General features: G+C 39.0%; 2 protein-coding genes across 2 annotated transcripts in view; one reads left to right on the top strand and one right to left on the bottom strand.

Moving 5' to 3' along the window:
• The window catches only part of LOC149165819 (transcription regulator/ zinc ion binding protein), a 154,109-nt gene that overhangs the window by 47,318 nt on the left and 92,902 nt on the right, over positions 1-13,889 (bottom strand). The window lies entirely within an intron of this gene.
• Positions 3,776-6,731, top strand: LOC149165820 (uncharacterized). Its single transcript, XM_089432390.1, has 2 exons — positions 3,776-4,964; positions 5,145-6,731. Exons 1-2 carry the CDS (start codon positions 3,828-3,830, stop codon positions 6,228-6,230), a joined length of 2,223 nt encoding a protein of 740 aa, XP_089288516.1. The 5' UTR covers positions 3,776-3,827; the 3' UTR covers positions 6,231-6,731.

Here is a 13,889-nt window from a genome sequence, read left to right as displayed (position 1 = left end):
ATGGAGGCACAGGGTCATCATCTTTAAGGCGTAGAACCATATCAGATTTCCTTGATGAGGGGTGTAGGAATGATGTGGATTCAAAAGTTTACAGGTTTCTCTATGCATGTGGGATACCATTCAATGTTCTACGCTCACCTTATTGGCACGAAATGGTTTCTGCCATAAATGATGCCCCTAAAGGATACAAGAGCCCTGGGTATGACAAGGCAAGAACCGTTGGCCTTGATCATGAAAAAGCAAAAATATCACATTCTTTGAATAAAATGACAAGTTCTTGGACTGACCATGGGGTGTCCATTGTATCTGATGGATGGACAAATGTAAAAGGCAAGCCATTGATAAGTGTTCTTGCTGTGTCTGTTAATGGTCCCATCTTTCTAGCTGCACATGATTACTCAGACAAGTTCAAGACTGCCATCAACATTGCAGAAGCATTACTTGAAACAATTGAGCGTATTGGCCCATACAATGTCATCCAAGTCATCACTGATAATGCTCCTAATTGTAAGGCAGCGGGAGCAATTATTGAGGATAAATACCCGAACATATTTTGGTATGGATGTTTGGTTCACACATTGAACCTTCTGTTGCATGATATTGTCAAAAACAAAAATGAACAATACCAATGGATTGGTAATTTGTACAAGAAAGGCAAACAAATGATAAAATTTATTACAAATCATAGCAATACCCATGGCCTTTTCCGCAGTCACTCGAAATTGGAGTTGCTGAAGATTGCGAGGACTAGATTTGGTAGCTATTACCTCACTTTCAGGCGCCTTTTGAAGGTAAGAGAGGCATTAGCTAGCATGGTATCAAGTCCACATTGGCAGGTGTTAGAGGAAATGGCTACAAATGTAGCTGACATGGCAGGTTTTGAAATGGTGGAGGAGGCCGCTCTTGATGGGCAGTTTTGGACAAGTGTGAGGCAGGTATTGGATTTCACCAAGCCAATTTATCACATGATTCGGTTTGCAGATACAGACAAACCAGTGATTGGCGAGCTAAGTTACCGGAAACGGCACCCTTGCAGCCAGAAACGCCGTTTTCCGTATCAGAAACGTATGACGCCCAGAAACGCCGGAAAAACGGCCGAAAAACGTTTTTTAAGATTTGGAAACGTATCAGAAAAATTTTTGCCGTTTTTCAGCCGTTTTGATGGAGAACACGGCCCGTTTTAAAAATCCGGATACGTTTCAGAGAAATTGAATACGTATTTCGAAATTTCCAATACGGATCTGCAAAAATCGAATACGTATCAGAGAAATTTAAATACGTTTTTGAAAAATCGAATGCGTATCAGGGAAATTCAATACGTTTTTAGCTGTTTTTCGTGGCCGCCGGGAACGGATTTAATGAACTCAGCCGACGGTCTAAATTCAATTGGCGGGCTTTCGAAATTCGTTCACGGTTCACCCTATTAATATCTTACCTAACCTATTTTATACTTACTAATCCCTAAACGACGAGTTCTGTGAGTGATTGCGGCCGCTGAGCAGTGAGCGTTGAGATTTTTAACAGGTTTCTGTCATCTGAGTTTCACTGTCTGGACTCTGGAGTAGTCGACTGGTTCCTGCCGGCATCGAACAAGCCTCGGCCCTCAAGGTACACGATGCTGCACGCACGTAATTAGTCTTTGATAATTGATTCTTATTGCGTATAGTTTGGTTTGTCAATAAATCCGGATGCCTACCTTTGATTTGTCACAGAGATGATGCCTACGGCCCTACCTTTGAATCTATTCTCATGTGAATTCCATCATGAAAATCTCATTATTCTGCTGAAAATTAGCATTCCCTTCGCTCATCAACCGTCGGTTAAGCACTGGGAAACTATACGCAGTCACAGAATTGACTTTGTCTTCAATTAGTGACAGCACCCAGATATCATTTGCCAAGTCCCAACTCTGTCCAACATTTGACATCAGCCATCTGTGAGATAGGGTCCCTCTGCTTGTGCTTTGCCTTTGTGTAAACCACATGCTACAGCTTGATTACCTCCTTAGATTGGATCACTGGCATAGGGAACAAGCTTGAATGTGTGTGGATCACTAGCTACAGTGATCCCCTTTGGTCTGTGCAAATCAAAAACAGCAATACACAATGTTTACCTACAGCCTTACAACCACAAGGGTATGCACTTTGGCATTTACCTACAACCATCAACACATAAAAATGAAAATATACATTGAACAATGAAAATGTCTACTTATGGTGAGAAGTCATGTCAATGCGTGTTTAATTCATGCTCCTGCATTGGAATCTGGATGTGTTATTATCGTGTGTTGATTGGTTGGTATAACACAAATAGGCTTTGATTTGTCAAAGAGACTGAGATATCATTACCTTCAAAGTTCAGGCTTCCATGCTCAAGCCTCAAACTAGTTCTTTTTTTTCTTTAAATTTGAATGTCAGAGATGAGGCTTGAAACTTGAAAGTTGATATGGTTTGTATTTCTACAAACTTCAAATTTGGATACCTTCAGGCTTCGAAGCAGATATGATACAATACAGTCCATAGTGCCTTAAGGCTTAGGGACTTCGCATATAGTGTCACAGACTCACATGAGATTTGTATAAACCTCAAACTCAAAGAATATTGAGTGCAAACTTCTGCCTTATTAAGTTATTATCCACTTAAGCAAGGGTTGGCAGAGATCACTTATAACTTTTGTTTTCATAAATTCATCCTTTAATAGTCCTTATTCTTCTTCGTCTTGGATATAATATGAAGTGCTTCATATTTATAAACTAGAAGTGTGACAGAACTCGATCCAGCCTTCCAAAAAACAGAGATATAAAGCCATATGTATTATTCCGACAAAAACATAGTGTCTCTATGCAATTAAGTTGCAATTCATGGCTCCACAAAATTTTAGTGCCTTTGTCTTCTTGATTGAGTCTTTGAGATGTGTGTTCAATGATCAATCAGCTCTTTGTAAGTTTGTAGTCCTTCAATCTAGCTTCATACTCATAGGATTCATATCCACATGTAGAAAATTTGAATCACAGAGATGGCTTCATTTGAGAATCTGAACCCTTATCACTGTGATAGCATCATAGCACCAAACTTATTAAGTCTGAATTTGAAACATTTACTGTGATATATCACCGAAGTTCTGCCTTCTTGATCTTCACTGTAACAGTGTAATCCGCTTTCTATCTCAGAAAATTATGCAGAGAATATCCCTGTGATGATTCTACTAATAATGTGCAGTTTAGACTCTAGAGCATGTTTAAAGTTTTAAACTTTACAGTCTTCTAATGATTGCATTGTTCTGAACCTAATATTCTGTTACCTGTATAAATAATGACTGTTCTGAACCTAATATTCTGTATAAAATATTAAAATTTAAATGTTTATTTTATGTATCATTTGTACTTTTGCAATGTCTAAAATTAAAATTGGAATTTACCAGCAATGTCCAGACTCCAGACTCCAATAGGCCATGGAGCTGGCTGTACAGTGTAGGTCCTAGGAACTAGGAAGCCACCTTCAATTAATTATTACACAGTGTAACTGTAAAGTTTAAACAGAACACCCAGTGTTTCCCCAACAGTGGCTGTTGTTCTAAGAACAGTGTTCTAACTTTCTAAGTTCTAACTTCTAACTTCTTGCTTCAAAGTTCAATGTTCGCTGTCATTATGAAACAGAGTAAAGAGAAAGGCGTATAATTTTATAAATAAATGATGACATAATTTTATTAGCATCCAGAAATGACCAAATAAATTTTTTTAAATAGTAAAATACATATCTGGATTCTGAACTTGAAGACTGATATAATATATTTGTCAATTTTCTTTTTTCAGTTTCAGACTTCAGTGAATGTCATCATCATTCATGGCAACTTCAAGTTCAGCCATTCATGAGGCAGAGGAAGTGGCACATGACGCTGAAACAACCCAGAAATTTGATCCAAAGTCACCACTTTGGAAATATGTCACTACTGTTGGGAAGATCCAAGGAGGTGGATCATTGGCATGGGTTTGCAGTGAGTGTAAAAAGGAGTTTAAGGGGTCATACACACGGGTTAAAGCACATTTGCTTGGGTTAAGAAACCAAGGGGTTCGAATATGTAGTGGCCCACCTAAAGAGAATGGGAAAGATGGAAATGGTTTAAGCAAGGTAAAAATTGCAAAATATCAGAGAGAACAAGAAGAGGCAGATGCTAAAGCAAATGAAGCAAATCCTGTCTCCTATTTAAAACACTCAGTCTCAAAGCCTCCACTTTATTCTCATGCAAATGTTGGGTCAAAGCGGTCAAATTTGGGACCGCTTGAGAAGAGTTTTAATAATGATGCTCGAGAGATAGCAGATGCAGCTGTAGCCCAATGCATTTATGCAAATGGCCTTCCCTTTAACCTTGTGCGATCTCCTTACTGGGCAAAGATGGTAAAATGTTTGACTGAAGCCCCAAGAGGGTACAAGAGCCCTGGGTATGAGAAGATACGCACCACATTGTTGAGTGCTCAAAAGTTAGATTTGGAGGCTAAATTAGCCCCCATTCGTGATTCATGGCTCATTTCAGGGGTGTCCATCATTTCTGATGGATGGAAAGATCAAAGAAATAGGCCTTTGATCAATGTGATTGCTCAGAGCCCACATGGGGCAATGTTTTTGAAGGCAGTGGATTGTGAGGGGCAGGTGAAAGATTCTCAATTCATTGCTAACATCTTGATTGAAGCAATTGAATTGGTGGGGCCTGAAAATGTTGTCCAGGTAATAACTGACAATGCAACGGTGTGTAGAGCAGCAGGCCTAATTGTTGAAGGCAAATATCAGCACATTTTTTGGACCCCTTGTGCTGTGCATTCATTGAACCTCATGTTGAGCAAGTTGGGGAAGCAAATTGAGTGGATTCGAAAAATATTTGAAGAGGCAAAAGAAATTCAAGCCTTTATCACAAACCACCACATGTCCCAAGGCATCTACAGGGAATTTGCTAAGTTGGAGCTGCTTAAGGTACATATACTTAAACTTTAAAGTTTAAAGTTTATTAAATATTTGACTCTAAATTCAAATATCTAAATTGATGAATCATAATAGGTTATTCAATCAAATAATTTCAAATTTGATTCAAATTATGATTTTTGATTTTCAAATTGATTGAAATTTGAAACATTGGCAATTTGACACCTGCAGGTTGCTGAGACTCGATTTGCTTCTCACATCATAGTCTTAACAAGGCTCATGCAGGTGAAAGATGCATTACAATCAATGGTATGCAGTTCTCTTTGGAATCAATGGAGGCAATCCCAATCTGATAGAGCACAAGCAATGAAACGGTTGGTTGTTGATGACGAATGGTGGGATAAGGTGGAGTACCTCTTGGCATTTACTAAGCCAATTGTGGATTTGCTCCGTATGTTTGACACAGATATGCCTAATCTGGGAGAGGTGTATGAGGGCATTGATTCCATGATAGAGAAGATAAGGTTGGTTATAAATGCCAAGGAGAATGACCCAGATGAAATCTTTTACAGAGAAGTAAAAGATATATTGACCAAAAGGTGGAACAAGATGACCACTCCATTGCACCTTTTAGCCTATGCACTGAATCCAAAATATTATGCTGCAGAGTTGCTACGTGATCCAAAAAGAAGCGCACCAAACAAAGACCCAGAAGTCGCAGAAGGATTTAAAAATGCTTTTAGAAAGCTTTTTGTAGATCCTGAAATTGGGCTTCGGATTCGTGCACAGTTTTCTCATTTTGTGGGATCGGAGGGTTGGGGTTGTGATATTGACTGTATGCGGGACAAGAGCAGATTAAGTCCAATTGAGTGGTGGAACTTCTATGGTGGGGCACTTCCACATATCCAAAAATTGGCCATCAAGGTCTTGTCACAGGTTGCTAGTTCTTCTTCAGCAGAAAGGAACTGGAGTACATACGGCTTCATCCATTCAGTGAAGCGAAATAGATTGGGCTCTAAGAAAGCTGAGGAACTAGTGTATATTCATTCAAACCTTCGCCTTCTGTCACACAAGAGAGATGAATACAAATTTGGGCCCAACAAATTATGGGACGTGGAACCAGAGTTGCCTGACTTGGATATGACATTGAATGCCATGTCTCACATGAGTTTGTTTGATTCAGAGCCATCATTGGGAATAGGTGCATCTTCAAGTGGACATGGAAGCAATGTTCCCACTCCCAGTGCCACTTCTAGAGAGGATGTGGAAGTGGAACATTATAGTGGCATGAATGAAGACATATTTGATGATATGTAAATTTGTAATTTATGATGGTGTTTTAACTTTTAACTTTTAAACTTTTAAGTTTTGAACAACCATATGAATTATGACTTTATGAGTAATGATATTATGATAGTACGACTGCCAGTCATAGTTCATTTTGAAATTTGTACTTTCATTATCATAGTATGTAGTAATTAGTATGCATTATTAATTTTGGTAATGATGGTGTTTGTGTAAGTTTGTAAATTGTAATTTGTAACTTGTCATGTTGATAACTTGATGTTTGTCATGTTGATAAACATTGTTTGAAATTTGAAACAAAAACTTGATGTCTGAGACTCTGATGATATGTTGAAACTTGAAACTTGAATCATGAATGTTAGAATAATCGTTAATGATGATGGCAATGTTGAATGTTTATGCCATATGGCATATGTTGAAAGTTTGAAACTTGAAACTTGAATTGATGATGATGATGATGAATCATCAATCATCAATCATGATAGATCATAGATAATTTAAATTTAGATTCTGAAATATGAATGGTAATATGAATTTTTTATTTTTAATATATATATATATATATATTTTAAATTTTTATATATTTATTATGTGCCGTTTCCTGCCGTATCGTATCCAGATTTTTTGAAAATTTGCCGTATCCGTTTCAAACCCCGTACCCGTATCCGTTCCCGTATCCGTTTTCTGGTAACTTAGTTGGCGAGGTGTATGAGCAAATGGATACCATGTTGGGGGGAATAAAAGACATTGTTCATATTAGAGATCCCAACTTGTACAAACTGATTCATGATTGTGTGTATGAATGGTGGAATAGGCTTAACCTTCCACTACATTGCTTGGCGTATATCCTTACGCCAAAATACTACTCTACATCTTGGTTGGGCCAACCTGCAGCAGGGGGTGGGGTTAGGACCAAACCCCATTTAGATCAAGAGATAACTAAAGGATATTTGGAAGCATTAGAAAAGTTGGTACCTGACAGGGAGGAATGTGCAGCTGTGCGCCTTGAAATAGGCAGATACTTCAGTGGCACTGGTTTGTATGGTGACTTCCATGCAATGGACGACAAAGATAAATTTGAATCTCTCACATGGTGGGAAACATATGGCAGCCACGAACTTTTGCCAAAATTGGCAAAAAAGTTCTTTCACAGGTTGTAAATTCTTCTTCTGCAGAGAGGTGTTGGAGCACCTACAGTTATATACATAATGTGAAAAGAAACAGACTCAATGAAAACCGAGCAGAAAGCTTGGTTTATGTGCACTACAACTTGAGGTTGTTGAGTCATTACTGTGATCGGGCTAATGAGGATCCCACATATAAAATTTGGGACAATCACCCAGAGGATGACAATTTGGAGGATGGCATTGTACATATTGAATAACTAGAAGAGGAACTTGTAAGGGATGAAAATGAAGCAGTAGCCATGCCACCTCCACCTCCACCTCCACCATCCAGTAGCGGTGCTCGAGGTCCGAGTCTTGTTCCTTTGCTGTCGCCACCTCCATCTACACCCTCGCGTGGAGGTTCTAGTTCTGGTCGTCGGTCTGTGCGGGAGACTCCTAAAAGACCACCACGACTTGCTTATACTCCTGGAGACTCTCGTGGCAAGGGCCACATGTAGATTTACAGTTTACTTGTCTTTTTTAGTTTCTATTAGACTTTAGTTTTCATAACTGTTGAGTTTTGAGTCCTTGACTCTTGACTCTTGACTCTTTCATATCATAATGATATTTTTTGTAAACATTATATCACTGTGACAATGAAAATTTGAAGTTTGAAGTTGGGCCTTGGCAATTATAACTCATTGGTAATGATTGTGAATTATAAATATGATGCTTTGTGAAAGACTAAAGTTGTTTCATTTCATCTCATTATTCATGTTTCATTTTATAAATTTTTAACATTTCATATCATGTTAACAGTTAGAAGTTAGGACTTAGAAATATCTTCGATATTACTTCTTGTAATGGTTAAACTTAGCTTACAAGTACAACTTTGGTGATCAATGATGATAAATGTTATTGAATTTTCAATTCTGAAAGCTTGAAGTTGAAACTTTAATATTGAATTTGATGAATCATGATTTATAAGACTCAATATGTTGCAGTTGTAATATGTATTTTACTAACTTGTGGACATGGTTGATGACGATTATAATTTCTAGATGATTGATGTGATATGGTTCAATGATCAATCTATGTTTTTTTATGTTTTTTATGTCTAATTCATCATTCTACATGTTTTTGTTGACATATATGTATCAAAAATTAAAAAATATAAAAAATACATATATTTTTAAAAAATCGCTCCCGGATTCGCTCCCAAACCGGGAGCTTCTGAAAATGGTCGCTCCCGCTCCCGTTTTCGCTCCCGCTCCCAAGTAACATGGATCTTGGCCCTTGATTAAGTTTTAATCTTGGTTGTTGGAGCTCCAACAAAGGATTATAAGAAGAAGTCGATGAGTAGATGGAGAAAACACTTGTGAGAACCATGGAGAGTTTGATTTACTTGGAGAGTTCGATTTTCTAGAAATCCAGTAGTGCTGAAAAGTTCGAGCTTTAGTAGGAAAGCAGAGAGAGAGGGGCAGAGACAGTGAGGCCGGAGGAACTTTTCCAAATCCGGTGAAGTGCATTGCAGAGAAGCCGAAAGAGCCACAATGAGGTTGACGCAAGGGTTGCGCAAAAGCCTTTGGAGGCAATTCGATTTTGCTGGAAAGAAGCTAGATTTCACTTCCAGAGGCCAATTAAGTGTTCCAGAAAGTCGGAGAGACAGTTTCTCAGCTAATGGCCAACATGACGACTATAGGAGCAGTGGATTCAAGCAAAGTGTGGAAGGGACTACATAAGGGTGATGCAGGCCTGCACAGAGGCTGTTCGGATGGCACACTTGGAGCTGCAGTAAGAGCCTGGATTGCTAGTGGGGGTGAGAAAAATTCCTCACAATATTTTTGCCAATAATTTCTCTGCAAGATTGCCAATTTTCAGCATCCAAATTGTACTCGGAATTTCTCACTGCTGCATCATAATAAAAACACTCAATTGTTGCACCGGCTTTCCCAAGTTGGGTTTTTCTGGGGACAATTGTCCAAAAATAACTGTCAATTTTTATGTGCGCTAAAACTTTCTTAGTTTCCAGCGCTATTTTCTTCTGCAGTTTATTTGTGAAGGTTGTGGTGAGATTAATTTGGTATTTCTCGCAACAAATAAATTGTTAAATTAATTAACAATTAGGAGAATTAATTCCAGTTGTTGCAATAGGATTTCAGACTTGGAATTTTCACATAGTATTTGTTGCATGTGACTAGCAAATACCTAGATCAACTTTTACTGGCACTTTGTAGTATGTAATTTCTCACAACTCTGAAAGTAATCTGGAACACCAAGGTGTTACACATGGGGTATGATAGAAAACTCAACCAGTGCACACAAGGTTTATTTCTTGCAAACAATGTTTTTATATCCAACCAACTAATCCACTGGACAGACCAGAACCATAACAGAATTCTAACCCTTATTTGTAACTATTTGTACATGCTAACCAACAATTTTCAATCTACTAGAACTCAGTCTATCTTCAATGTTATATATATAAACTGAACCATAGTAGAAAAATAAAACCTTAGTTGGGTCAGCTATAAAAGTTACTGTGTTTATTTTAGTGAACAAGGATGGGTAATGCATTATTGATTTCCGCCTATAGAAAATATTGTCCATATAAGGTTCATGACGAGAAGGATTACGCACCTTCGAATAAATTGCAGAAAAGTGGCTTGGCATATCTCTAAGTCTAGTTACAAACTACTTGTAACTCATTAGTCTTCGTATTGCTACAACTGCATATATGATGTGTATGATCATACTATGTTTTAAGGACAGAGTCTAGCTACAAGAGTAGTCACATTCAAGAGATACAAAGAATTGTAATTATTGGTAGCAATACCAATTTTTGCTATTCAGGCCTTCCCATAGCCAGATTCAAAAATCTTGAAGCAAGCCAAAACCTCAATAACAAATCTGAAATCTAACCAACTATCAGAACTAACCCCTGTAAGGGTTAATTGCAACAATTCGAAAAGATAGTTCATGAACAGTTAATAGTTGAGAACTAAAGGAATCACTTATGAGCTTGAAAAGCATATCAATATCAGTTGCCCTACTGACAAACTTAATTTTGATTTTGCTACATAGATAAGGTGAAATATAATCTGTAGGTGCCAGGAAAAGATGAGTCCTTTTATCATGACATTTATTTGGATTAAATATATCTCTAAATAGGTACATATTATCCAATTGCTTTACTGACCACTATGCTCAATTGTTCTACAATTCAAATATGACAGTTAGCAGTTATTTCCAAAAGGATACTTTATGTTTTGGATAATCGTGGGACCTACCAGACACCAGAGTTCGAAATATTTTCAATACCATCTATACACACACAAAAGACTAGAAATTTAGCAGCATGCTTAGATAAGACTCGAGAGAAATGAAGCATGTACTATAAAAGGAATTTCAACAAGTTCATCACAGGTCATTAATTGTTTTAAGAAGTCTGCCTGAGCATCATCAGCAACAAATAAGAGATACTTATAAAGAATTCTCAATCCTGTATGGTCCAACTCAGACAGACATATAGTCTATTTAAAGCCAAAATCACTATTACAATAATTCACCATGAAGGAGTCAAGTGCTTGGATTTAACGCACAAGTTCATCAATGATGTAAATCTCTGTTGGGTAATTTCGTGTCCAAGGTTTAACTGTCTGGTAAAAGAATTACTCAATATGCCTAGTATTGCCTTTCTCAAAACTTCTAGAGTTGCTTTTGCCTGTATTTCTCGACCTCCCTGAATGGATAGCTAAGTCATTTCCTAGGTTAATATACTTGTACTCTTCTTTTTTCAACCAAAAGCAGCACAAACAGAAGGGAGAGATACACACACATAAGGAAACACAAGAGATAGGATAAAATAAGTTAGTTCTATGTTAACAATTTGTGAAAAAATAGAAAACCCGATTCCTATTGCAGCAACTGGAAATAATTCTCCTAATTCTTAAATTAATTCTTAAACACTAGAAGAAATACTAGCACACACACATAAAATGACAATTATTTTTGGACCAATGTCCCTGAAAAAACCCAACTCGGAAAAACCGATGCAGCCGCTGAGAATTTTATTATTATGCAGCAGTGAAATAAACTAAGTACAACTGGATGCCGAAATTGGCAATCCTATAGAGAAATACTGGCAAGAAACTCTAGTGAGGAGAAATTCCTCACTCCACAGGCAAATCCCAGCACTGACCTTAGCTCAAATTGAACCGTCCAAACTGCCTCTGCGCAGTCATTGCGTCACCCTAGCGCAACTGTTGCTGCTCTCATCTTGGAATAACTTCTTCTCAAGTCGTCTGACCAGTTGTTGTCTGAGAAAACATCTCTCCTAGCCTTTGGAACCTCTGCCCAGCTTCTGGCACTGAAATTCTGCTTCTCCCCAGCAATTCGACTTTGCCTCTAGAGGTTACTGCGTTGCTCTGCATCAGCCTCTCCGTGGCTTCTCTGCCTCTCTGCAAATGAACTCACCGGAACTAGATTCCTTCCTCCGGCTTCACTGTCCTTGCCCCTCTCTCACTGCTTCAATTTCTCTAGCTCTCTCTCTGACAACTGAATGTTGCTACTCAGAAAATCGATCTGCTCATGAAATTGGACTGCACAAGTTATTTCTCCAAGTCCCGTCGATTTCTTATTATAATCCTCTGTTGAGACTTCAACAGCCAAGATTAGATCTTAATCAATGGCTAGGATTAACTTGAAGTCGATCCGTGTGAGTTTTTAGAACATTCACACCATAACTTAATTAATTATGATTAATTATTCATAATCCCTAAGTTTAGACTTAGGAAATATTTAAAAACTGACTAAGAATCTTATTAAGTCATTTCTAGGTGGAATCTCCAGAAACGATTTATGGGTTTTGGAGATCTCATGTATTCTAGCCTATCCACAAAATTTCAAGGCTAGAACATATCCGATGCTACAAAAACTAACATTCCCTCTTAGCGAGGAATGTGTTCTAGTGTTGTTGCCTCCTGTAACAACACCCTGTCTTTACATCATCTCCTGTGATGTTGTTGATGTCTGGTTGTTGCTACCCACTAACTACTACACAACTCTGATATCTGTTGCATCTGTGTTGATGCTGACCCTGCTGAACTGTTGTCAACACTGCATCTGCACTGCGACTCCCTCTTCATCTGTTGTTGTTGCAACTGCAACATCTGCAACTGAAAAGCATCCTAAATACTGAATCGACTGTGATTAGTATGATGCATCTGTCACCCAGTCCTAACTATTGCTAGTATCTACACTGTCACTGAGGCATTTGCATTGCTACTGACTCTGCACTGCTGCCAACTCTGCACTGCACTCCCCAACGTCTCACTGCAACTAGACTCTACATCTGTCACTCTGGCATCTGACTGCATCTACTGCCACTGATCCATCCTGCTCATAGATATTGTGGGCCCCCATAGCAAGGTATTGATTCAAGAAATGGACCTCCTCAAGAATCTTGCCCATCTGTAGCACTCTAAAGCTACAGTACCAAGTCACCCCACTTGACCCCTAGGGGTATGTCAGCAAACATGGTGAAGTCTTCTTCCAGCCTGGAGGAAAGCCTATCAATCTCTGTTGATGTTGCATGTTGGTCATGCTTCTCCTCCTTGTCCTCCTTCCGAGAGGACACTGGATACTGTAGTGACATAAATCTGAAGCACTTGACCTTTCACAGGTCCTTCTTCTTCTTCCTCTGTTCCGCCTATCCTTGACTAGGACCCTTCGATGTGAGGGCCACATTCTCCTCCTCCTTCACCTGCTTCGATCCGCTACTACTGCCACTAATGGAGTTCTTCAATAAGTCTCGTCTCGACTCCTCCTGCTGCAAATTGGCCCACATCCTGTCCCACCTTGCCAAAGTTTCTCTGCCCAAAATGCTGTGGACAAATACTTGCCACTCCTCAGAGACACTGTTTAGTCCCAATCGCACTAGCTCTATAGCTTGAGGCGCTGCACCAACAACTGAAAACTGATCCCAGATCTCCAGAATCCTAGTGAGAAAGGGATCTGTGTGTTCCCTTTTCTGCATCTCAGCTTCTCCTCCAGGTACATCTTCCCCTGCTCAGAAGTGCCTTGGTACAGCATGGAAAGTGTATCCCACATTTCCTTGGTCGTTCCCTGGCCCACTATGTGTGATACAATGTGATCTTGAACACCGTCAAGTATCAACCTCTTTGCCCTCAACATTTCCTTTCTGTATTCCTTCAGTTGATGTGCATCCTGGGGAATAGCTACCACTGCATCAATATATGGCTTCAAGCCATATTCATCCACAAGGAAGGACATCCTTGCCTTCTAAATGACATAGTTGGAAGCACCGTCCAACCTATCCTGATCTCGTAGTCCGACAATGGCCATCTCAGAGGATGTTGAAAATATCCTCTTCCCTTTCTACTCAATTGATGCTACTTGGTCGTCGCTCAGTTATTGTTACTCAGCCACTGCTTCTACTCTGCCGCTACTGCTACCCGGTCGTCGCTCAGCCGCTGTCACTCAACTATTGTTGCTACTCCGCAAGGGAATTCGAACTTATTGAGACTAGAAGTTCCTTAAGGAA

This window comes from Pinus tabuliformis, chromosome 5_1 (genome assembly GCF_031772625.1).
Source record: "Pinus tabuliformis cultivar Carrire ecotype Pingquan chromosome 5_1, CPIR1, whole genome shotgun sequence".
NCBI lineage: Eukaryota > Viridiplantae > Streptophyta > Pinopsida > Pinales > Pinaceae > Pinus > Pinus tabuliformis.
This window is presented reverse-complemented; position numbering and strand designations above follow the sequence as displayed.

Coding starts and splice junctions, on each gene's coding strand:
- LOC149165820 (XM_089432390.1), top strand. CDS start 3,828: ATGTCATCATCATTCATGGCAACTTCAAGTTCAGCCATTCATGAGGCA. Junction 4,965..5,144: donor CTAAGTTGGAGCTGCTTAAG/GTACATATACTT, acceptor TGACACCTGCAG/GTTGCTGAGACTCGATTTGC.